The 26,848-nt window shown below is 42.7% G+C and overlaps 1 protein-coding gene across 2 annotated transcripts; it reads left to right on the plus strand.

Moving 5' to 3' along the window:
• The first annotated feature begins 1,983 nt into the window (after positions 1 to 1,983).
• On the plus strand, positions 1,984 to 25,002 carry LOC122404978 (glutamate decarboxylase). Of its 2 annotated transcripts, XM_043409417.1 has the most exons (11): positions 1,984 to 2,170; positions 3,247 to 3,332; positions 3,682 to 3,772; positions 7,977 to 8,213; positions 14,628 to 14,944; positions 15,316 to 15,567; positions 16,200 to 16,267; positions 20,764 to 20,842; positions 21,898 to 22,047; positions 22,958 to 23,152; positions 23,913 to 25,002. In XM_043409417.1, the coding sequence occupies exons 2-11, from the start codon at positions 3,276 to 3,278 to the stop codon at positions 24,084 to 24,086; spliced, it is 1,620 nt and encodes a 539-aa protein (XP_043265352.1). In that variant the 5' UTR covers positions 1,984 to 2,170; positions 3,247 to 3,275; the 3' UTR covers positions 24,087 to 25,002. The 2 variants fall into 2 exon arrangements, with proteins under 2 accessions (XP_043265352.1, XP_043265353.1); XM_043409418.1 differs by lacking the exon at positions 3,247 to 3,332.
• Positions 25,003 to 26,848: the final 1,846 nt, after the last annotated feature.

Genomic DNA, 26,848 nt, shown 5'->3' on the forward strand with positions numbered 1-26,848 from the left:
TCATATAATCGATTCTATTAAATGTCCCTTGTTCTAGTCGATGGAAGATTAACGCGTCAATTTCGTGTCAATATCTCGAGAAACCAATTGCACGAATTATTGGGGGAAGCTCCATTAGGTATTATTATATAGGTTGGAAGTGATTTATGCATATCGGAGCGTCGTCCCATTTCAAGATGGACCGTCGACGGGTCTTGATCGCTTTTCAACGGACAGATAAGTCCTATTAATATCCATTGTCTGGTCTGCTCATTTCCCTGATTCAAATCAAGTTTTATTTGTTATTTGAAAACATTGCCATCAAGAAGGTAACGGGAACATTCAAAATATATTCGGGCCGAAGGAGGCCATTTTAAGCAGTTTCTACGAACATTAGCAAAATAAATACAACTCTAACTATGTTTGAAGCTTCAAATATGAGAATTTAAGACTTCTTACGAACCCCTCGTTTCGTCGAATTCCTACAATTTTGAAATTCCTGTTCCTTCATTACGCATCAAAGAAGATAAACGAAGATTATTACGTGAAAATTCCGATCAGAATTTTCGGAAATACGCAGAAAATTGAACCTTGACATTCGTCGCCGATGGATGCCCCCCGTTCGAATCGAGTATTGCGCCATTACGCGCACTATAGACCGACTCTGTGCCCCCGTGGAAACGTAACGTTGTTAACGAACGACTCGTGCCCGATACCGTCTGTAACGGGTGTCCGAGGAATACACGAGGAGAAGGTGTATCGACCTCAAGAACGCGATTACGTACGCCCGACAACGAGTAGTTCCGTCCCTGGTACTTTCTGGGTCTCGCCCTGTCCTCCACCCTCTCACGAAGGACGGAGGAAGTATTGATTAAATTCAACGTCGGCCATTTTGTCCCACCGTCCGATTGGCTGCCGTCCATTTTGTCCTTCCTGCCCCTTTCTACCCTCGTCTAGCCACTGTTTCTTCCTATTCCACCGTTCCTCGGTCTCTCGATGTCCCTCTACGATCTCTCTCTCTTCGTCTACCGTGTCCTCAACCCCTTCGCGGATACCGTGGACGCGTGCGTCGCGACATTTTCCGCGAAAGGGGCCAGCAATCGGATCTTTTTTCGCCTCCGTGCGTTCCTTCGTTCGCCGGTTCTGTTTTTCAGAGGAGAACCCGTTGGCTTGACGTCTGACGTATGTACGTATCCACCAGTGCATCCTGTTGATTCCAGGTTCCGGGACGGGGTTAGGGGGCGCATAAAACTTTCCTCGGACTCGATAGGAAACGTAAGAACCCGGGGGAGTTAATTCGAATTCCTCGCGGTATCGGATCTCCATCGAATGCCCAGGAATCTGAAGCTCGTAGAGGGTGGTTCCAACTACCTAGTACTGGTAGAGTTTTCTCAGAGTACCATCCGATTGTCGAAACGTCCACAACGAGATTTCTTCGCGTTGTCCGTGTCCAGCGACCCGCGAACCGGTTGTCGTCGATGTGTCCCGAGATAATTCTGAAACCGACGTTCCAAGAGGACCGTGGACGGTTCCGGTGGATGGTATCTCGGCCGACGTCCAAGCGTGCCGGAGATTTCGCGGCTAAGTAGCTCCCCGGGAGAGCCGTGGCGTCGGTTCCGAGTCAGGGTAGATTCGTAAACACATAAAGGAGGCGGCGTAGGCGTACGAGGCGAAAACCGCAGACGGAGGCGCCGCGGCGTGCCTCGGGGCAAGAGGACAGATAGATAAGGGAGAGCGACGAACGATACATCATCCACCCCCTGACGTCAGGAGACGAGGTGGTCCGAGGATTGGTCCAACGATCGGCACGCCCACGTGGCCACCCTCGTGCACGACGCATCGACAGCCCTGTACCCGCGACGGGTTGCTCGCCCCGCCCACGGGAAAACAACCCCGCCACCTGGACACGAGGGGGTGGTTGCGTGGGTTGTGCGGGAAGAAACTGGGTCAGGCAGACGCGAGGCAGGCCGAGTCAGGCCGAGGCTCGTGAGTCGTCCAGGCGTTTTCGGCTGGAAGCAGTCCGTTGGAAACCACCCCGAAGCCCGTCGTTGCTTCACCAGTCTGTCGACGATCCACCCTTAAGTCCTACCGCCAGGACAGCTCCATCCCCCGTTCGTGAAACCCGAGGCCGCTTCCCTCGATCGCCCGGTGGACCCTCCAAGCAGGACACTCGAGAGGAGAACGGATTTTGGTGAGTGCGTCCACGTTGCGGTACCTCTTTCATTGCATCCTCTTTTTACCAAATGTACCCTGCCGCGTAACCTACGGGGGTTCATCGCGGTGTACGAATCCTCCAATACGGTTTTACAAGACATTCTTGGGGAATCGAGGCGGTGGATAATTAGGGGATCACGTTTCAAAAAAATTGTGGTGACGAGTGAACTGGCAGTAGGTCGAGTACGTGGTCCTCTAATTATGGTCGTTTCTCGCTTTCACGCATTATTCATTTTCGCTACATTTTTCCTTACCACCCGGGAAGTCTGCTTGAAATCCTCTTTTACTTTTGCTATAGTTCGCGGACGAAAGCTCCCCTTTGCTCCTAAAACATGGTAGTACTCTGATATTTTCGATCGACGCGTGCTACTTTTCTCCTATCGCTACGATCTAAGCATTTTCGCGATACAGGGTGCAAATAAAGTTTGGGTACACGAATAATGTAAATGTACATGCCTTGAACCAACGATTTCTGAGACTAGGTTTCGAAATGGTATTTTCAATGAACGGTTCTGAATTGGTTACGTAAAAATTACTTCTGTTTTGACATTGACACGATGTTTCGAATGCAGTATAACTTGTTACAGAGGGTTGTTCAAACTCGAATAACTCCAAGACCAGAATCGATACCTACAGTTTGTTCGCACCCTGTAACGCCGTTCTCACTATACTGCAAGCATTTTCTATCTAGCTGTACTCGAATTTTACTGCACTTTCACGCATTTCCTCAACTTAGTACGCGTCCTTTCGATCGAGCGACATCTTCTCGCTTAGATTTTACGCTCCGTGGACCGGTCGATCGGTTCAGAGAGCATCGACGATTCGTCTTATAACGAGTTTCGCCTTTTCTTTCAGTAACGAGGAAATGCTTGTTAAGCCTATCTCTCCAAGACCTCCGCACAAAATGCTCTCTGTCCATGTTTCTTTGGTCGCTCGGCCTGCCGTGCTCCTTCGGCGTGTTATTCTCGCTTCGCAGTTTGTTGCAATTTTATCTGAAAGCTAGAAAAAAGCAGCGCGAAACACTGAAGCGGACACTGTTGTTGATTGTTGTAGGGACTGAGGCGAGGGACATAAGCAGAGACATGGACAATGTGCAAATGATCGGCACTAAAATCACAGCGATCAAGGAATACTTATATGTAAGGCGTTCCCATCACGCTGCACGTTCATTCATCTTTGGCCCTTTCGTTTTATTTTGTAAATCCTTTTGTCGACTGTCGGCGTAGAGTTACTTTCTGTACACTCCCTTTGATTTTTGTTTCGTCGTTGAAAAACCTTCCGTTCGAGCCTTGTTAAATAATTTCCCGCGTCGACGGGTTTCTCCTTCTGAAATTTGATCGAACGAAGTCGACGACGCTCCCGGTGTTTAACTGTAACGTTAGATTTGTGTATTGCGAGTATTGCTCCCGAATGCCAGTAAAGTATGCGATTAATGTTAATTACAGGTACACGGTTTCGCGAAAGACAGATCTCTGTTGTGAATTTCAGAACTTCGCCCGGACGCATTCGCCCACCAGACTAATGAGTTCCGAAAACAACTACGCGCTCTCCAGGGAGCACTGTAACCTGAAATATTCGGGTAAGTTCGACAAGATTGATCTAGGTGTTATCTGGATGTGCATAGCATGCGGTATACTCGAGCTTCGAATAAAAGAGCACGGATCGAGTTGCGAGAGTTGGTCCAACAATGGCGTCGAAAGGACCAACGTAGATTTTTCACGAATTTCTCAGCCATTTAATAGGATATAGAGAAATTTAGACTCGATATAGACAAACTTTCGTTTCAAATTTTCCCGATCTTTTGTTTAGATGCTGTAATTAATGCAAGAAGCTGAAAACTATGGATATGCAGGATGTTTTTTGAAAGATGTTTCCAAACTTCACAGGCTTCTAGCACTCGACTGAAAAGGGCTTGATCGAAATAGGTTGTGTTTCTACTATCGCAATAATGTCTATTTGTTGCTTATGGTAGGGAAACAAAGGATTATTGGGGATTATATGGAATTACTCGATCACTTTGTTTTCGTCGTAAACTTGGTTCAGGCAATGCCTCGCGAAGTTCCATCATACTGATTCATATTTGTAAGCACGAAAGGGTTAAAACTGCAAATGTTCTACCTTCTCGGAGGCAACGGTGGAGTATGTTGAAAAATTTATCGAATAACGTTGTGGGGCTTGGATCATTTTTTTTATACAAATTACATATACTTGGACCTATTCTACAATCACCTATTTTGGACCTTTCTTATACAACTCGTATTCATACTAAAACACAATTTCCAACAGTACGATGCACGGAATAGACTCACTTAGCGAATCCGATATTCTCTGTTATCGTATGTTTGTCGACACCGATCAGCAAATTAAATAAATATTTACACATTGGAGCAATACGATAAGAAATTCCTGTTTCCTCGTCGTAATCGTGGATTAATATCTTGCACCAATGAAATGGAAGAGGGCTCAGAGGCTAGGTTTCGAATTGCTTTTTAATAATATTCTGTGTAAATTGTCTTTATCGATCTGTAGAAATAGAATGTTAATTTGCTAACTTGACTATTAGATATGCTTGGTTTGAATAAAATAATGAATACAACTCAAATAACAAACGTAATAAAAATTTACATTTAATCCTGTCTGCTTTCTGAATTTAATGAAATGAAACATAATACACAAATTATCATTTATAGTAACTTGGAAAGCTTGAATGTATTGAGATTAAAACAGAGGGAGTCGATATTAAGTAATTTATCGAATTGTGAACAGTATATTTTTGACTATTAATTGTCTGCTCATGCAGTAAAAGCTTACAACGAAGTATTAGAGTACTTGTCACACGATCAAATGGAATTACTGACCGACAAACGTTCGTCTGACCAAGCACGCTCCATTTCTACTCGCTGGTCCCGTTCCCCTGATTTTTCAGCGACACGCGCAAATTAGCGCTCGCATCGGAGCGTTCCAGGGTGCCCCTCCGGGACCGAAATCAGCCTTGGCTTCTCGAGAATGAAATCCGGGAGTCACAATATTGTCCTGATTTCGCGAAGCTCGCGGCCCGGAAGGGTGCATAATAATAGAGGATTTAGAATTGGCCCGAAGAGGCTCGTAGCCGACGAGTGGCTGAGGACAGATTACACGCCGCAAAAAGGGAGAAAGGGTTTGCTTGTCACGGCTCTGTTTGCAGTTCGGCGTGTGTCGGATACCGATAACGCCCACTTCGAAACTAAGAATCGAATTTAAAATATTGCAAAGCAAAGCAACATCGTCGATTTTCATTCCCAATACGAAACGTAACTTTGCTTTTTCTGGATACTTCTAGCTAACATTTTTGGCGAACAGATTTTGAGAACCATGGGTAAAGTTTGTATGGAAGTACAGAATGATTTATTCTGATAATCAGCTCTCTAAATAAGACATATCTTTACAATTTCTAAGACGATCTTGCGAATCTTTAGTCTTCGTGGTGTGTTCTCGTGTAAACATTCTTAATAATTTTCTATAATTTAGAAACTAAGGCATGCACGATCTACGATCACCTACCATCGACTGCTCGTAGATCGACATTTTTAAGTACAAATTTTCTACGCTTATGTTTCTCGTATGAGTTGCGTAGAGTGCTGATTGAAGGCGCTGAGGTTTCTTTGAGAATCCAGGCGACCTCGCGAGCGTTTCTTTCGACTCATTACTATAAATTAACCTCGTAATCCCGCTTATAAATCGCTGGAACTAATTGCCGCGTGTAACAGCCCCTGGAAGGCGCTTTGATTAAAGCCACGAGCGGAGGGTGCTGTGCATCTGGTGCCAAAGCAACGCGGCAATCTCGCGTAGTTCGTGCTCGAAACTGTAACTCTGTTGCATGGAATTGCACGCGATCGTCCTCGATACGATCCAACGCTCGTTAGAGTTGAGGTCGATCGGTGGGATTCCAAGTATTTAGTTTTAGACGGACTGCTTCCTCGCCACGAGTGCCATAAACCTCGAAAGAAAGAGAGTATCTGTCCGGGTTTCGGACGTTAGATTGATAGAGCTGGATTAGTCGAAGCAGAGCCCCTGGAAGCTGGGGATTTCCCTTGTCTAACCATAGGCTCAGGCCGATTCACCATAAGGTTCTGGACCTCCCTTTTCCATCCTCTTATTCATTGCTCGTGTGATTATTGAAAGATACAGTCATCCTTTCGAGAGTACATTCCTTCCTGATAATATCGTACGTTCTGTTTATTTTGTCATTTTTTTAGCCACGAACTGGATACTTTTGCCAAAAGTTTATCGAAAGAGTCGTTCTCGTTCGTTTCTGTTGCTCGAGAAAGAAAATAACGACTTTAAACCGTCGATGCCTATATCTGTTTATCCACGGGATTTCCTTAATGCAATGGGAAATGAAGGGTGGTATATTCGGCGGGACACTTTATGGTTACCCTGCAACGGAAAGACAGTTCAATCTACCTAGGATTTAGCGAGGGCGTATTGAAATGCCCCACTGCAGGCAGTTTGTGTTTTCTCGATAGGAGCGCGGTAAATAAATGTCACTAAAAGTGTATCCGAGCATACAGTCTGTTAAGATGAATAAAACTGAATAATAAATAGTTTGAAATTAATTTAGATAAAATGAATAAAATGAATAAAATGAATAAAATGAATTAAATAGATAAAATGAATAGCACCAACAGATTGTTCTCTCTTAAAATTGTGCCATTTTTCTCTAGTGCCTTATATTTTGCTTAACAAGAATGGTGCATGTTAAAAATAAATACACGGAACAATATTTCCATGATTTTCCGTTTTGTGGTTATGCATGATCGTAATAGTTCAATTTTGCAACCGCATGCGAGTTTCCAATCACTGTAAAGCGAAGGGATCGTCTGTACCGCAATAAGGAAATGAAGAGGAACCGAAAAGAAGAGGACGTTGAAGTGAGATGGTGTCATCCCACCAAACAAGTGAGAGTGTGTCGATATAGGTCTATACTTTCAATTGTTTGATGAGGTGAAATCATTCTAATAATTTACGTTTTCTGCGAGGACGTCGGAGACCCGACGGTAGGTCGATACGACGGAGCGCCGGGCAAAGAGACGCTCGATAAAATGGTATAAAATCGATCAATGTCACTATCGTAGAAGAGATTTCACTTGATTACAACAATTAGAGAGTCATCGTAGACTGTTACGTTAGCCAATTGTACAATTATTATAGACAAACTCGATCCGATAAATATCATTGCATTTGATGGGAATTCGTTTCCATCGATTTATTATAGTTACCGTTGCAATTGCGCCTTAAAAATAAAGTAAATACACACGCGTCGTTCCAGTTGTTGCTACTTTAATGTCTGTGAAATTATGAGAGTTTAAAGTTAAATATTATATAATATATTAAATTAATTAAAATATTATATTAAAATAATCCTCAAGCTGAAATGCAGAGAAAAATACATTTAGATAGAATTGTTCGAGTTCGATTTAGTAAACAGAATCAATTAATAGAGGACTTCAGAAAATCTAGAGGAATCAGAAAATCGAAAACGTTTAAAATTGTTCTTGTATTCACGAAAGGAGCCCACATTTAAATTTTTATAATAAAATATGAATTCACGGGGAACAGATCGTTTAAATGTGAATTTCGAAGGTTTCTCCGTGTCTCTTATGGTCTCTTCTGTAGAGTGAAACTATCGTCGAAGAAATTTTCCTCTAAATCGTATACTTTGGACGATGTTAGCGAGGGAATAGAAGAAACTATTAAATTTCTTATTTATAACGCATTTCGAGTGTCTGTGTTCTTGCTCCCAGACATCCTGCCGCACAATGCAGAAGGTTTTCCGGCGACCAGGGAGTTTCTGATGAAGGTGGTGGATATCCTCCTGGATTTCATCAAGTCCACGAACGATCGTAACGCGAAGGTCCTCGACTTCCATCATCCCTCCGAGATGATGCGTCTGTTGGATCTTGAGATTCCTGACAGCGGTCTGACGCTCCAGCAACTCCTCATCGATTGCTCCACCACTTTGAAGTACCAAGTCAAGACTGGTGAGTTTAAAGGAGCATCTTCCATACGATTTCCTACGGGTTAAAATACGCAATTGCTTTGGCCACCCTAAATTGCAATAAGAAATACAACAAAAAGATATTATATTTATTTGACGGGTAAATATCCTTTACGAAGAAGCGAGAAAATAAAAAAGGAGCACAATTATATAGAAACTTACACAGGATACATTGTTCTACATCATAAGTACGCAAAAAGGTAAATAGAGTGCTCGTAACTAAATATTCGAAGTCTTAAAACTATCTGAGGATTTTAAAAATTATATTTTATGAACGATTTTGAGGAGCATTAATAAATTTGAAATTTCTAAACAAAAAAGTGAAATCCACTTAATCGTGGTTCTTAGAACGGGAGCGCGACTGACGTAAAAAAGCAAACGTGAATTGAAAATTATTCGTAGCAGGGAATCGCTTAGTGCTGTCCTATCTCGTTTTAACGCGTCCGTCAGGACGATAAGCCACATAATTTCATATTCAATTTAACATACGCGCTCTCGAGGGCGGAGATAAGGTGACTAGAGACACTTCCAACATTTCCGCCGGCTTCAACCCCCAAAATATACACGTTGCCCTCGTGCACGTGATAAACGATCGAGGGGCTGGTGGCAACTGAAAAAAGGCGAGACATTCGCGTACATCCTCTGCTTATTTTGCAAGTAATATAAGCCCACTTTCCTTCGTTTCAAGATAATCAAACGTTCGCGTTTCTGTTAGCTATAAAACAGCTTTGAAATAAAATCTTCGATATAAAAATAATCAAAGTCATTTTTGTATACGTGCAATACGGTAGCCCAGGTTTCAAATTAACTTCGATCCAAAGAAAAATCGTATTTCAACGTAAATCTCTGGTTCCAGTTTGTTTTCCAAGTTGCCCGAGTCCGAAATTCTGCCGCAAGGCAAATTCTGCGGACGGTAAATTTAATTTAATGCAATCGATATCGAACGTCGAGACACCGTGGGCCTCGGTTCTCCGCGGAATGCTGAAAGTCAACCGCAAATCCCCCGCGAAAGTTCGCTATCTCGGTAGGATTCGATTACCGGCTTGAATAGATGCTAATGCACAATGGAGGAGGGCTAACCGAACTTAGGCTAGAAATCAGGCTTGTCTGGGCGGCGGGCGTCGATGCAGACGAACCCTGACCCCTGGAAGGACGCGTGGCGCGATATACGCGCTGACAAAAACTCGTTATTAGATTATGCACCACGAGGCTAGCGAGGACCCTACGAGTATCGTCGATCTGACCATCCTCGACATCGTGAAAGGAACCTACCCCACGTGGGGGGTGGCGAACGATTGCAGATACACTGGAAAATATTTCGGGGAACTGGATGATAAGAACGTCGACGATGCCCACGTAAAATATAGCACGATAAAAAAAAAAACGAGAAGATATCAAAGGCTGTTATCGGGGACGGATGCTCCGTTCGAGGAATCCATTTTGAGGAAGAGGGGACTTTTTAGGATTCTCGTGTACTATGTTTCTTTTTTAATTGGTCGTTTCAAACAATGTCATAAATGTTATTAACATACGTATTTTCCATTGTTTAAAATAGTGTCTCGCGTTATCAACTGACACGATTAATATAAACGATAATATAAGAATTGGATCAGAATTGACCCACCATCGGGGGCAAATCGACCACCACCGACGTATTCATATTTTGCAATGGAACGAAGTCGACGTCGCTGAAGAAACCAACGTGCAAAGATCTTGATTGATTACAGGTGTAGTCTAGGTATCGACGTTCGAGTACATATTACGAAGTCTGAGAAAAAGGATAAGAATCGCTGCCCCAGATTATTCGACCTGGAAATATTTGGTTAAACGAAAAGAAAATATTCCGAGGCCCGTGGAAAAATTCAGGCCATCGCATTGGAACTTGGCTCGTGTTCGGGTATTGAAAAATAATTATTTCTGGATCGACGGGCCATGAACGATACGAGAGCAAATTTTTATAATCAAAACGCGACATCGCGCTGATGAACTACTTTTCACAGATTGCGTACGTAACAGGTTACTTGAAAATTTGAGAATAATTATGCATATACAGATGAGCTAAAAGAAAGTTCCCTCGGATAAGTACATAAAAAATATGGAATATTGTTTTGTACAAAATTTGTATTTAATTAGATATTGAATACTATAAAAAAAAACGAACAATGATACCGTTAGCTTCTGCGAACATTCTTTTGAAACAATATCTACGAATACTCTAAACTTGAAAAAGTATTCAAATTATTGTCTTTAAAACTGTTTTATAATGTGTTGCAAGAACGATTTTTCATACCAGTAAAATAATATCTTCCTGTGCTGCGAATAGAACACTGGGCACCTAATGAACGATGTGCAACCTATCGTTGAACTCTCGTCGTTGTTTCGCGATCGATGAGTCGCGTTTCACGAACTCAGCTGTACCGGAATTGAAATTGAACCGAAAGGTTTTTCGTCGACGAGGGGATCGGTAGGGGTTTTTTTTAGAAATCAGCAGGAATCCCAGAACCGGTCGGAAAAAAAGTACAATGCGGACGGTGCCCGTCAAAAAACACGGTTGTAGCGCCAGCGCACGTGGCACCACTGCGCGCAGGGTGGTGAATTCAATAGGATCGGTGTAATTAAGAGCCATTTCTACACGATTTTCTCCCCGGTGGGGTCGAAGGGAAATAGTAAATAGGGGCGAACGATGGGGGTGGTCGGGTCGGTGCGCTCATAGGGCGAAACCCTTCGTGAACTTTCGGCACGAAAACCATCGAGTACACCCACCCGATGGAATTTAAATTGGTATCGATAACCATTCGTGGAATGCAGAAATCGTTTCGTCGAGGAATGTGGAAGTTGTTACGTCACGCGACCGGTATTCGAGCAGCGGCACCGCGAATAAAATAAATCCAATTTGATCGCGTACGCGTGTTACGGAATATTTAATCATTTCGAAAATCGAAACGTTCGACGGGCGTTCCATCGTCGAAAATTACGGTACCTGTAGATAGCACCGTAGAATTATAATAGAAATATAATAATTTTGGAAATTATTACAATTTTCGAAATAAATATAAATATTATAATACTATAATCTTTCAAGCACTCTAAATTATTTTTATTTGCATCCGACTGTGCTTGCAGGTATTTAATAAATTTCTGTAAAAAATCTTCGATCAATAAATGAAGAGATATTGTAAAAAATTCCACCGACTGGGTAAAACGAACGATCGAAGATCACGTTGTTGAATAACGGTTAAATCCAAGTTTAAGACTACGGATCTTACGCACGGAATGTTTTCCTTACTCGAGAGAAATATGATTGATTGCGCGGCATTAGCGTTAAGCTGGGGTTACACACTTCTCTTCATACAAATCCTGAGCCCCGTAATATATTACCGTGGTCTGCGCCGAGCAGGTTCTCCGGCGGTGTAACTTGTTCCCTTTTCTCTTTGCTGCCCGGGGAAAAAGGGCAAATTAGTCGGAAAACGATACCCTTCGACGTCGTAATCGCCCGTAAGGGCAACCCAGCGAAAGAAACGAATCGTGGAATCTATTGTGTAGGACGTACAAATACCACCGTGAACAATTCCTTTCGTACACGAGCCATCGGAGGCATGAGAAATTGATTAGGAAACAATCCGCGTGCCCGATATTTCAAGACCAGGAGAAACACATTCGATCTTCGACACGGAAACTTGTTACTTTACAACTTCTACAATCATCCATTCGCTTTAATAAATCACTATCGACTGCAAAAGGAAGATTATTTACTTATAGATCTGTCAAATTCGATATTAAGATAAGCAGTAGCCTTTCGTTTAGCTTCAGAAGGGATAAAAGTTCTTTGATTTCAAGATAAGAATAGGATCGAGCAAAGTTCAGGAAACGAGAACAATCGTAACAGGGAAGATTGTCTATAAGAGATTCGCGATCCATTAGTTTAAACAGCCAAGACTCTATTTTGCCATTACTTCGCGGCGATGGAAAAGAGTCTAAGGGGATATAGCGCGAAAATCCCTGGCAGCCTCGTTCGGCATTAACATACCCTTAAATCTGCATAATTCGCCAACCAGGCCAGCTTATCTCGATCCGCGTGCTGCACTCGTGTTTGTTTTTCTTATCCCCCTGCAAAACACGCAACCATCCTCTTGCCGCGCCTTGCATTCCTTTCTGAAACATTCCAAACGTTGCCTTACGCGGAAGAATAAAATTGTAGAAGACAGAAAACAGTTTCGATAATTAAACAAAGATGTTCCAAGGGTTTCAAGGTACCACTAAAATTTTTGCAATGGAACTGTATATTTTTCTATTCTTGGCAACAGAGTTGAAAACTTGTATTTGCCAACCTGCATCCATTTTCTACGCGAAGACGATTCAACTTTGCACGTTTCCCTTAAACGATGCGGTGAACTTTAGGTGGTCTTCTTCGCGTCACTCTGATTTGCATAACGCGGATCGACTTATCTCGCGCCGGTTGGCCGGAATAGTTTGTTTTCCTTGCGTCCTTGGACGGTTTGAGAGCCTCTGCAAACAATCTAGTCGCTCAGCGACGCGTGTGACGCGCAAAATGCGGGCGCTTTGGACCATCGACCCTGCTCCACCCTTGGCTGAACCACGACCCCGATACTCTTGGAAAAATGGAAAGACGAAGAGAGAAGGAGACCGGGGAGCGAGAGAGGGCAAACTTCTTCTTGCACACCCCAAACCGGACGCGTGCCACGATCCACGGACCAAGATAATTGCGAATAACACTGCGACAAACGGCTCGGATACCGCTGCCCGATATCGCGTTTAGGGTGGACTTTTGCGTCGAAGCGTGCGCTCGAGGATCGAGTCGGATCCGACAGGCTCTGAAATGCGAAAGAGATCAAGTTAATTATTATTTTATATTTTACCAACGTTCTATTACCGAACGTACCGACAGTTCTCTATTTAGAGGCAAAAATGATCTCAGGTTGCCTCGACTTGGTTCCGAGCAGCAGGTCCGGAAAATCCTCAGGCTGTGGAGCTACAGATGGACCAAAGGGGAGCACGTTCAGCCCTCGAAAGACTGGCGTCATACGTCAATCACTACGTAATACCGGGAGATTAAAATGTCTAGGCACCGCACCGGAAATTCTCGTTCGCGTCACTTGTCTTGGTATCGAGAAAAGCAGGATTATTAAGAGAACAACGTTTCGTTGAGAAGGTGGCGTGGCTGTTGCGAATGCTCCGCGGTTATCGAAGGTTGCAAGGTTATCGAGCACCCCGGGGGGAAAAAGTCTTTTCGTGGCCGGATATTCGATGGAGCGAATCCATCAATTCTCGGGATCAAGGGATCTACGTTATTTTAGAAAATGATAGGACAGAACTTCGAAGGGCGCGATGGTTGGAACTACGTAGAAATCCTGTATCGTGAAGTCGTATATTTTACCGTGAAAATTATTAAGAGACGCGACAGGGCATATATAATTTGCACGATGATCGAGAAGCGTTATGTTTATGGGATAATGTGGAACTTCATTTAACATTAAGAGAAAGAGAAAATTCCGCCATAGAACACAGTTTTGTTAAAGGGATTTAGATACTTGAAGATTACAAAGGTCGAAGATTCGATCGTAAGATCGTCGTATGAAAATCGCGCATTTTATCGTGAAATTTCTTCGAGAGAAAACGCTCACGGATCGAGTAGGCGTAATAGAAATCCAGCTCGACACGAGGACGCACTCCGCGTATGAGAAACAAGCGGAATCCGCGCACTTGTTCCCCCAGTTGCATCAGAAGGCAGGCTCCCATCGAACAGAAGCATTAACCCTGATCCTAGCGCGATGTTCACCAGAGCGGATGACAACGTACTCAGCGAGAAGCTTAAAGCTCTCTTCCCGCTTTCGACCCGCGTGCCTTTAACGTCCGTCTTCGGTGTCGGGACCGCGTCCATAATTTTTGGGCACGTGCCACGTCAGCGTTATTAATTACTCCACTTTTAGAAACCGTCTTCGAACAATCGACGCGGTCGCGACGAAATTTGCGTGCCGTTTTTGATTTATAGACGCGACAACTAATTTCGGTGCCCCGTCTGACGATGAATTTACGATTGGCTGGCAAAGAACGCGTTTGAATTTTCAAATTTAAAGTTAGACCATGAATTTTATTCGTAGCTTTAAGTATCTTCGCAAACTGGTATTTTTTTTTTTTAAATATACCTCAAAATAAAACGACTTTTCATCTGGAAATGAATAGACTTACAAACGCTTGGATTATAGAAATAGAGTGGAAATAATCTATATCCTCTTCGTTGCTTTATAAGAATAAAAATGTGGTTATTACATACATAATTTGTATATACAGGGCCATCTAATTTTGAATTGATTTTCTACACAGCCATCGAAGTCAAGATCCATTTTTTAAATAGTTTGCTTTGGTCTATTGCTTCCAGGTCATCCTCATTTTTTCAATCAATTGTCCTGCGGTCTTGATCTCGTATCGATGGCCGGCGAATGGCTGACGGCCACAGCGAACACCAACATGTTCACCTACGAGATCGCGCCTGTGTTCATTCTGATGGAGCACGTGGTGCTGCAAAAGATGAGGGAGCTGATCGGCTGGAGCGGTGGCGATTCTATTCTTGCACCGGGAGGTTCCATCAGTAACCTGTACGCTTTTCTCGCGGCGAGACACAAGATGTTCCCCGCTTACAAGGAACGAGGGCTCTCGGCCATCGGCGGACAGCTGGTGATGTTTACGTCTGACCAAGTACGTTCTCTTCCACTTAGAATCGTTCACGCGCGAAACGACTCTTTCACGACGACTCGATCAACGAATCACACAGTTTGCCTATTATTTGGCATTTATTTTAATAGATGCACACCAGATTTGCACATTTTGTTTTCGTTTCTTTGTTGAAACTTGTCCCAACATGGTGACTCTTTGAAGGGACCAAGCGAGAAGAAATCTGACTCTGTTACTGTATTTCTGTTATAACAAACGACTGGAGGTGAAATAATCTGTTTTATAGTTAGAATTTAACCTCGAGTCGCGTGTTTCTTGGAAACAGTTATTACGAAAGACGAGTGCAATAATGGGAAACTGGGGATGTTTAACCGGTCGGTTACGTTGCCCAACAGTGTCACTATTCCGTGAAATCGTGCGCCGCAGTCTGCGGACTGGGAACAGACAACTGCGTGATGGTTCCCAGCGACGATCGAGGCCGTCTGATTCCGTCGAAGCTGGAGGAACTGATCCTGGAGCGCAAAGCCAAAGGGCACATTCCATTCTTCGTGAACGCCACCGCTGGGACCACTGTCATCGGCGCGTTCGATCCCATTTCAGAGATCGCCGACATTTGCGAGAGACACAAGCTCTGGCTGCACATTGACGTAAGTGTACATCGAAGAAACCGAAAGAAACGTTGTATCGAACGTGCTTCGAAGTTAGGAAGGGACAACAGAGATTTCCACTTAGCCAGACAGCTTATTCAAATCAGTTCGTCGTGCGAACGATAAATGCCAAACGCGTAAGAGCCTTAGCGTTAATAATAGATGTGAGAACCGCCATGTATTCGGCCAGGGGAACTACATCGTCAGGGTAAATTGTGGGAAAATTCGGAAGATCCGGGATTTGCGAGTCAACGCTTAGAAAGTCTTTAACACGGTTCTATTTTTTATCCCATTGCTTTCCTAGCACGTCAAATTTCAGCTACGAAGAGGGTGAATTTCAGTTTTAATCGTGGTTAGAGTTTACACGAGAAATGTGTTTTACGTAATTCGTTCCAAAAGTAGACAAACGAACAATGAGAACGTAAAGAAAGGCAAGATTTCGTAATTAGCATAGACAGAGCTTTTCAAAAATATATTTATACCTTAATTTGTTGGATGATTTGATATCTCTAGAAAATGTCCTCTACATATGATCAAGTTTTAGCTCATAATAATATCAACATTATTTAGAAGTTTATAAGTATCGAAGAAGTAACGCAAAGGGTTAACTTTACGCGTTGATCTGGTTTTAGGCGGCTTGGGGTGGTGGACTGCTACTCTCGAAGAAATACAGACACCCCAGATTGACGGGCGTCGAACGGTGAGTGCGACCCACTGATTATTTTGTTTAAAGAATCTGACGCAAGCGCGAAATAATTCGGTCGTCGATGCGTTTCCTTTCGATCGATCAGACCTCCACATGTGTTCTCTGCAGGGGTGCCTTAATCCTCGCGCTTTATAGTTTATTGAGGCTTAGTTTGATGGAGTCGCTCAGAAAAAGGCACACGCAAACACACCTAGAACCCTCAACGCGATGCTTATAAAAGGCAAAATTGATATTTCGAAGTGGTTGATACCGAAACGAGTTTGCATGAGAATAGCTCGATGTCTTCGATCCGCGCGTACCTTTTGTGGAAAGTGTCACCGAAGGAAAAACGACTTCTTGGAAAAATTCGTGATAGCTGATTCGGGGGACAGAGATTCGAAGAGTAAATTAAAAATTCTTTTGGATAGTCTTGGAGAAGCGTTCGTTCGGTTAATAATAATTTGTCGACGCTGCGTTTGGAATTAAATGCGACGCTTGATATTAAATCTTCATTGTGACTAATGAAACCGGAATCGACGCGGAAAGACGGTACCTGCAGGCTGTTCGCGGACAGTGTCGTAATCCGTCGGATCGAGGGTCTCCAGAACGAAAGGAGTGACTCCTGTCCCCCGGCACATGCGAACTTTCGCATACACATCCGCGGAGACAGCGATGTCCGACCCTTCGAGCTTGCAATGGGGGTCAGGGGTAGCCCCGATCGGCGCCGGAGCTCGGATAGGGGTTGGCGAGATTAATCCACGATTTGCATCCGGGCGCATCTGCTCCATCCATTCAGCGGCAGACAGTCCCTGACCCGAAAAAGACTGGCACGAGGCCTTCCGTGGAAACAATTTCACTGGCAAAAAGTCATCTCTGCTCGATATCTGCTACGATCTTATGCCTCGAGGAGTCTGTCGTGTCGCTACCAGAAACGATACACAGTCACTCCCACTCATACTCCTACGCTACAATTAGAAACGATAAGAGTTTCTTACAAATCACTGTTTTTTAAACTGATCAACCGTAATATTGGGTTGTTTTTTTCTTCGCGAAGAGAAACAATTTTCTTATAATATATAAATATTTTATTGAATTATGTATTGGCCATTTTGGTCCCAGCATCTTTTGCCTTCTTCCTGGTAAAAATTGATCCTATTGATTTTTGACATTGTCGTTTGAAGTAAATGTTTTACCGTTAAAAAAATTCTGTAAAGACGAGAACAAGTAATAATAATAGTAAGAGTGTGGTAACACATCCCACTCAAACTGCAATAGCTTCTGACGAGTTACTAAACTTGTACGAGGTCTGGCATTATCATGTCGAGCTTTGAAACGAAGTAATTACCTTTTCGATAATGAAAACGCAAAATATGTCGAGAATGCAGCTTCTGATTTTCCATATTTTACGTGACATCAAAGGAACACAATTTTGTACAAATAAGCCTCGAAGTGTCAGCAGTGAAAGTATATAACGAGAATACGGTTTAGAATAAAGTTGACTAATTAAAAATTCAATTAACCATTGGTAAGGAAACGAAACTACTTTCCGTATAACCCAATAGTGTGAAGTAGTTAACATCGTCAGCTTCTGATTTTCCATATTTTAAGGGTCATCAAAGAAACATAATTGCACAGAATGAAACAAAATTTTTTACAAATAAGCCTCGAAGTATCAGCTGTGAAAGTATATAATGAGAACACGGTTTAGAATAAAATTGACTGATTAAAAATACAAGTTACTGTTGGTGAGAAAACGAAACTACTTTCCGTATAACACAATAGTGTGAAGTAGTTAACATCGTCAGCTTCTAATTTTCCATATTTTACGGGTCATCAAAGAAATACAATTGCACAGAATGAAACAAAATTTTGTACAAATAAGCCTCGAAGTGTCAGCAGTGAAAGTATATAATGAGAACACGGTTTAGAATAAAGTTGACTAATTAAAAATGCAATTAACCATTGGTAAGGAAACGAAACTACTTTCCGTATAACACAATAGTGTGAAGTAGTTAACATCGTCGTTCGATGAGACGTTTCCCGTCGTTTTCTGGAGGGACTGTACCCGCGCGTAGGACTTCCTTCCTGAAGGTCTTGATTAAAATGGCAAACGAAAAGTCCGAAGGACGAGCAACAGCTGGATCAGTTCCCTGGAGCGCATTTGCAGAACAGAACTCTCCTCTTATGTATCGACGCGCCGCCGCGCCGCATCGTACCGTGCCTTCCGCGTGCCTGAAATAAAAGACCGTGCCTCGACAATGCTGGATTAAACTCGTACAAAGGGAACTGCTTCCCCCCGTTCTCTCGTTGTCTGTCTTCTCTGCTGTTTCCCCGACAGCCACCCCCCGCCATTCGCGGCCTTCCTTCGAACAACGCGCAGACAGCGGCCGAGAGAGAGAGAAAGAGCCGTGATTTCGTCGTCGCGACAAAGTCAGAAATGATTACGCATAAAAGGTTCCCTGGAACGAGCAAAGTCCGCAGTCGGAAGTAAACGTTCGTGTCCTTTCACCGGTTCGCTTATGCAGCCCCGAGAATATTCGAGCATTCTTCCCTCGATGGATCGATCTTTCCCGCCATTCTGCGCGTAAACGCATTACGCGAAAGTATTCGAAATAGAAGTCCAACAATTTTTAAAAGATCATTGAGTTTATGGAAAAGTAAGAACGTGGATCCCACAACACGTTCATAACAAATTTTCTTTTTTTGTTTACGTAGGTATGTTCGTAAAACGGGGGTGAGGATAATTAGCAACCCCCGTAATATATATTGCGCGGCTTTTGGGGTTGGCACCTAGGACGAATTTAAGAGTGAACGGAGGGTTGTTGCACGCGCCAGCCCCAGCTGCGAATCGCATTAATCACTCGAGCTTTGTGCACACAGACATTATGCATATTCTTAACGACAGCGTTTTTCACCTAATAGAAAATCAGTACGGGCCTTCTGTAACCGCGCTACCTACGCTGGAATATTATTTTTCTATTAATTAACTTACTTTATATATTCAAACACCTGCTCGATCACCTGATCACGGTATAGAAAGGATGTTATTGTTATTATTGCTTAACCCCTTAACGCTCATATTTTTCGGGTCCACCAACAATGATCAGTTTTCTTTATTGGATCTGTTTCTAAAAATACGGTTTTTGTTAATTACAATGTTGTATCTAACGTATAATTTGAAGGAAAACAAATATCATCCCTTAAACCGTTGGATTAAACAAATATTACTTTTTCAAAGCAGTCAGACTCGGGCATGAACGTTAAGGGGTTGAGAATAACATCTAACGTCTCTTTTATAAGAATCACGAAAGACCACAGAAATTCAACAGTCAGGTACCATTAACTAAATCTGTGTTCCAAGAAGATTAGAAATTATGTGTACCGCGCGATGAATTTCGCGAATCGCTTGTAAGCTTTCGAAAATGCTCGCGAACGGAATAACACGACAAACGCTGGGCGCTGAAGAGGATGTAGAGGAGTGACTAATGGCAAACGCCTGTCACCGACACGAATCTCTTTTCGTGGCTGTTTCGAGTACCCTCGCATCATCCACAGCGCAGTCAACAGACGGGAGGGACAGTGTCGCGATATATGTGTCATTTGCCAAGTATCGATAACGTTTGTCACGCAACGTTTGCCCGTTCGTACGTAGAATTCTGATTCCACTCGAGTTACAGAGCCGGATAAGCAACGATAACATTCTTTGCTCGTAGTAAAAAGGAAAATTATAGTTTACAAGCACTTTGCTTAACGACCAAGTATGCAACACTTGTTGAGCGTTCGATAACTATGCATCGTAAATTGGCGTCAAGTAGGACACAGCTTCTCGCGTCTCGCGTCGGCAAGGATTTAGAAGGGTTAGGAGTTTTTACCGCAAGGGTGTGTCTCTTAGGAGCAGGGGGTTAAACCCAATCTCGTGGCTGTATTAATAGCTCTCCTCTCGAATTGATGGACCCCCGCGCTGCACGAAGGGAAGATAACTCATATTTTATCCCCTATTGGTCCCCGTGGGAGTGGATAACCGTTTGACGACCAGCTGAGCTCGTTCGTCTTTTACAGCCACCTTAACGTGCCACTTTTCGACAGGTCCCTGATCAAATCGCTGACAGAGAAATCTGACGATTTTCGTTCTTGTTAAACAATTCGAGAAAATTACGTCCAAGTCCTATCAGTCTCTCCCACAAACGCGTATTCGATGCTACTTGGTTAGAAATGATACGATTGTGATGCAAGCATGACCGTCGCGGAAAAAAAACTACAGGAAACCAATATTATACACGCTTAAAAAACCACAGAAATATCCCGCCATTATAGTGTGCGTAACATTACGGAGAAAAGGAAAGTTAAGTATTCCCGAATGGCTGTTCTGTTAGAGACCCTAGTCAGTGTCGTTTAATATACATGCATTGTAAAAACATCTGATCTGATCCTTTGTGCCTACGTGCATAGAATTCTCTCATCATTGACACCTTTACGTAATAATTTCCAAACCCGTACGTAAATGTTCGCAGGGCCGACTCCATAACCTGGAATCCTCATAAACTGATGGGAGCCTTGCTTCAATGCTCGACGATCCACTTCAAGGAGGACGTAAGTCTCTCGACGATTACCCTAAACGACGTGTTATGATGCACAATTATCTCGCGAGGTTCCCCCGTTGGCGTGAAACCGCGCCGGATCCCTTGACCGAACAGAATTCCGGGCTCCTGTAAGAGCGATGACACAACACAGCGGCTGCATTCCGAGGGGCAGACGTACACGTCGGAACGCAGCACTGTAGGAATTTAATTAAACTGAGAGATAACATATGTTGCCAACCGTACGACGACGGCTTGCCCGGAGGGTTTGTCCCTCCCCACGCCTGCGTAGTTATTGCCTGCGCAGGACTTCCCCTTTGGATATTAAAATTCCGTGCACCGGCTGCCGCGGAACGTTTCGGGGGCGATTCTGTTCCTTCGTCGTTCCTGACGCGGTTATTTTTACGAGAAAAAAACATTTCGACGACCAACAATCCCCGAAACTACCGAACTGATCATTCTCGCGAGACACGTTCAAAACTAAGAACTTTAATATCAGAGAGAATTATCGAGTAAATATTCAAGCGAAAAATGGGGGTAAAATTACATCAGAGATACTTGTTACCATGTACACGCTGTAAAATCTAATTTTGGGAGAATTTTTATAACGGAAATTTCATCTGAAAAAAGAGTGGTCCAGGCTTCCTCTGTTGCGAGGTAATTTTAAGTAGAAAATTTTGAAGAAATATGGAAGCACCTGGTTAAATAGTTCTGTGGAAAGTCAACGGTGCGCCCGTCCAGCGTTTAACTTGCAATTAACTTTTACGAGAAGCTTGGAGAACCGCGAGAACCGTGAGGATGTAATGGCGCCCGTTGGGGCGTCGAAGCGTTTCGTAGTCGCCATTTTGTAAATTCAATATCCCTCAGTTTCCCTCTTCCTGCGCATGAGTTGGGTTTCCATATCGACCCGCGCGCGTTCGTTTGTTCCTTTTCGCGGCTGTCAATCAGAAACTTTCCCGAACGCGGCACGAAACGCGTATTGTTCGGTCGCGGGATTGAAAGAACGAGCGGGAGAATGACAGGTCTCTTTCCCCTCTTCCGTGGATGCATCGCCGCTTTATGTTCCAGGGCCTGCTGATTAGCTGCAACCAAATGTCCGCCGAGTATTTGTTCATGACGGACAAGCTCTACGACGTGAAATACGACACCGGTGATAAGGTGATTCAATGCGGACGTCACAATGACATTTTCAAGCTGTGGCTCCAATGGCGCGCCAAGGTAAACCACTAAAGACGTTGCCTTCGACGCTGATCGTTAACCACTTGCCATACGTTAATCGTTACAATTCTTGATGTCAAGTTTCACAATCATTAGGCTACTCACTGGTCATCGATACATTTTTACATTCACGAGGTATTCGTAAAGCAAATCTATTCCTTCTCGTGACCGTTCCTTGTACGAACAAATTTAAACAAAAGCAAGTAAAATAAAAATTAATCGAAATTAAATCGTACGTCAAGGGGTTGAACAAACTTTGGACTAAACGATCGATTTATTTCTGTTGGTCCGTTACTGCTACTTTGAGACGATTGGAGAACCGCGTAACTGAGAAAACGAACTCAAATATTAAGAATGACAGAACAATCGCAAACGTTGCGATTCGATACGAAAAAATGAATGAAAAATCTAGGATAAAGTTTTCTAGTGTAATGCTTCGTTCCAAGATAATTGGATGCGATTCGCTTGGCGCGTCTGTCCATTACTCGTTGTTTCTACTTAGTGTTCAAGTTGTACTCATTGCACGCGTATCTTACGAATCTCTTCCAAGCAAAGGTTAACTTTAATTTTAGTTGTAAGCGTAAAAGAGTAGAAAGGAGGGGAATAACTGGAGTAAGGAACAGGAGACAGGTGGAAGTAGGAAATAGAGAATTTAAAAAATTAAAAAATAGAAGATAAATGGTGTTATTACGAAGCCGACAGTACCAGTATCGCCAACGTTTGGGCCAAAATCTTCATCACGAGTCAGACTCGTTAAAGCACGGGAAGGGGTTGATATAGGAGTACTATATACGTGTAATTTAATTTCCGGTTGATAGACAAATGTCTTTCAAGGCAGTGTACTAGCTGTGACATTTATGAAGACGTGTCGAGGACTTGTGTATGAGGTGTTTTTTACATTTTGTTACAGGGTACAGAGGGATTCGAGAAACACATGGATCGATTAATGGAACTTACGGAATACATGGTCAGGCGGATCAAGCAAATGCCCGACAAGTATTACTTGATACTCGAACCGGAAATGGTCAACTGCTGTTTCTGGTACTTGCCAACGCGCGTAAGGAACATGCCACACACTTCCGAAAGAATCAAGATCCTGGCAGATGTGAGATTATTTTTACTGTATTTTCTATATTAGACGCTAACAAAATGTCCGAGATTCTTCAAACTTTCCGCTAACGAAACGAAGAAGGTCAATTTATTCCTGCAAATGCTACTTCAACGTAATTTTATTAGAGAATTGGAATTAATGTATGTTATACTTTAAATGAAACAAAACGAAGAAAAATCTTTCGTACGCTCGAAACGATGGTCGAGATACTTTGGACCAGGAGTCTGCAACCTTTTAGCTGGGGTGTGCCAAGCCATTCTAATTCTTTTTACCACAAAGTAATAGTATATGTCCATCACATTATAAAATAGAGGAGTTCCAGAGAAGAATTTGATACTAAATTTATCTTTTATTTGAAAAATAAAAACCATTAAAATTGAATCGACAAAATACAAGTCTTCGCAAAGAAACTTTAGGCTTCACAGAACTTGGCTAGCGACAGTTACAGAGCAAAAATTTTTATTTGATAATTAATAATTTTCTAAAAACACCCGTTCTTTACAAATTTGATTTACTTTGTAGAGTGACCCCTGCTTTAGACGCTTCTGCTAAACTATTCAACGATTCGACTGTTTAAGAGCGTTTTCCTCAGAAATTCTCAAATTGGTCTGTTAGACCCGTGGAGAACAAAGTTTCAGAGCAACCATACGTTTTGAAACTTTATGATAATGTAAACAAACGATAAAATTCGATTTCTGGAAACCGTCAAGGTGTCGAGGAGTTAATACATCTCTATAATAAATTTACTTTGCAGATTTGCCCGATCCTGAAGGGTCGTATGATGCAAGCTGGGACGTTGATGGTCGGTTACCAGCCGGACGACCGACGACCCAACTTCTTCAGGAACATCATCTCGAGCGCCGCGGTGACGGAAGCGGACGTCGACTTTCTACTGTCCGAAATGGATCGGTTAGGCCATGATCTGTAAGAAACCTGCCTGTTCTAATATTAGACGAGCGATCAGTCGCGGTCGAATTAGGCCCCGATAATCGCGTAGAATCGAGAAAGTCAATCCTCCTGATTAATTAGAGATTCATCGGCGAGCAGGAGGAACGGGTCGCGTTTCATTCCGTGTACAAAACTATTCCGGAGGCCAAACCCAAATTCGCAATCATGGTTAGCTAATTTAAGGAACAGACTCATCTCTCTTCTTTCGTGGCGAACAGTTACGAAAGTATTTTGAACAACGATCGGCACTGAAGTAATCTCCATCGAGGAGTTCCAAACGTATTCTTACCGGTGATCTGTTTAGAGCTTAACGAAAAGAACTTCGATATTTATTTGAACGACTGCGAATTAGAACTCCAAGGCCATATAATCGTTGATCGATATTAAACATTCTTCGATAGTGAAATTTCGTTCGTAGCGTTTTCGAATATTTTTTCCTGTCGGACGGTTAAAGGAACACGTAACTTGTTGGCTTAGCCAACGAAAATGTCGATATTTTTAAACGTTCGTATTCAGAACCGGTAAAGGGAGAGAGTCGGTCGGCGAATCACCGTTCGTAGTATGATAAACGCTTCTTCAACGTATTACAAATTGCTGATGATCGAAAGATACTCATAGCACGTAAGTTCTCTAGATTTGTAAGCATAACCGAGAAACGAAAGAGTCGAGTTACAGTACTCTAGCGATGCTTCCGGCCGTAAATGTTACTAGTTTTCATCCCTCAGTGCTGTACTGTTATCACTAGAGTGAAAATACACGGTAGAACGACGCGGTATCAACGTCGTGACACTGAAGCAATAGTAAAAATAGTCGCGCTTCGATAGATTGAATTCAGTTCAGTTGATCTTGGTTTATCGATCGAGACGCGTTCCACGTCGGTTCTAAAATTGACAAAGAAATAAAAAAACAGCTCCGTTTCGTCCGAAACGTTGAGAAACGAAAGAATAGGATCGATGTCGATCTCGATATAATTAATGCTCTATTTAAGGTTCACACGGACAATAAATCAACGTTAAAAACTTTTTCAAATTCGAATTATCGTTGTTCGGCGTTCGTTCGCGCGAGCCGCGGCGAATCGCGAACGAGACAAGAGGTACAAAATATTTTTACTTGGAACGGTACGCTACGGGGATAATTACGATAGGATAATGATATTAATTAATTTCTCGTTTAGACGATAAATGAATCTGTCGGTGCCGCACGTTACTTTGTTGAGAGACTAAAAGAATTTCTTACTTATTGATCGTTTGCGAAGATATAAAAGAAAATGGCCTGCATCCATTAATATACAAATCGTATATATATATATATATATGTTATTATTTACTGTTGAAGAGTTTCACCGAATGGAGAGTACTATTTAATAATATATAGAAAACTATAAAAAAAAAGAGTATAAATGTATTTAAAAAAAAAAAAAATTATAAATATATAAAGAACAAAGCGTATATATATATTGATATATATATTTAGCGTTGAGATTTTAAAATACAAAACACAAACCCATGAAAGTACATGCTTTTTCAAGTATTCAAGCGAACGATTGTCATTTAGTTCGTCGATTATCTTTCTACGCTCGTTAAGATCGGTCGTATCGTCTTCTTAGGATACTTTTTAGGAAAATTACGTTACACTGTAGCCCGGTCCTGTCTCACTGGTCGAGTTCGTTTCATTGAAAAAAAAATAAGTCAAACGTCTTTTTTTTAGAGTGTACGATATTTGTTTGCCCGTAAAGAGAAACGACGAAGAAATTTCAATCTGTTCGACAAAACACTGAAGAACCGAACGACTCTATAGATTTCGATTCACTAGCCATTGAGTAACAAAAGAAAGACGAGTCTTAAGTCGTAAGTAAATTACAATATATCTAGGTGTAAATCTTACGAAGGATGTATTTATTGTACTATATCTAACGAATTTACCGTTTCCTTTTTCCCGTCGACGTTTACCAAGCAAGAAACTTGAAACAGTCTAGACGACATAGGAGAAGGGGGGGTCGAGAAATGTGTATTTTTGAAAGAAGAGAAATCAAAGGAACAGTCGTCTGACCACGATACCGATACCTGCAAGAGTAATTCTCTCGTGCCGTTGTTAATTGTCCATAATTTTATCGGTGTTAAAAAATTTATTCAACCGCGGTCGGCGGTACTGCCAACAAAGACGGTCGTTGCCCTGCAAATCCATTGAAAGAACACGCGAAATATTATACGTTATTTGTATGCGTAGAGGGGATGCGCGACGGCCCTATTTGCGCAGAGAACTCCATCCCTTGATTCGCATACGGCAGGTGTAGGGATCTAATGTCATTCGTGAACGCAAACGTATCGAGCGGCCGCCATGTTGGCGCGCTGCTCGAAACGATTTTCTACATTGTTCTTGTGCCCATTTCATCAGAGACCGGCTCGCGAATCGAAGGCTTGTATATACATATATCAAAAAACACGCGACAGATTTCTAAACACGTTTCTTCGGTATCTGTTATCGGCGTTGTAAGAAACGAATACGATAAGTACATCGATCGACGCGATTCGTATTCGATTCCTGCGACAATTTGTTATCGCGCTACACTTTACGCTATTGTATAATATTATTGTTATTCGTCGCGCACTTTAACGCGTCGTTACGCGCCTTTCTTTACGTAACTTCGCACCTTTCAGGCGGCTAGCGTCCCCAGCACCAGCGTTATCAGCACTATGCACCTTTTATCGTAACGTTCGTTACTTATTGCACCTTACGTTTCAC

This window comes from Colletes gigas, unplaced genomic scaffold (assembly GCF_013123115.1).
Source record: "Colletes gigas isolate AHSC1104 unplaced genomic scaffold, ASM1312311v1 Colletes_gigas_Sc00003, whole genome shotgun sequence".
Taxonomy (NCBI): Eukaryota; Metazoa; Arthropoda; class Insecta; order Hymenoptera; family Colletidae; genus Colletes; species Colletes gigas.

Coding starts and splice junctions, on each gene's coding strand:
- LOC122404978 (XM_043409417.1), top strand. CDS start 3,276: ATGGACAATGTGCAAATGATCGGCACTAAAATCACAGCGATCAAGGAA. Junction 3,333..3,681: donor CGATCAAGGAATACTTATAT/GTAAGGCGTTCC, acceptor TGTGAATTTCAG/AACTTCGCCCGGACGCATTC. Junction 23,153..23,912: donor GAATCAAGATCCTGGCAGAT/GTGAGATTATTT, acceptor TTTACTTTGCAG/ATTTGCCCGATCCTGAAGGG.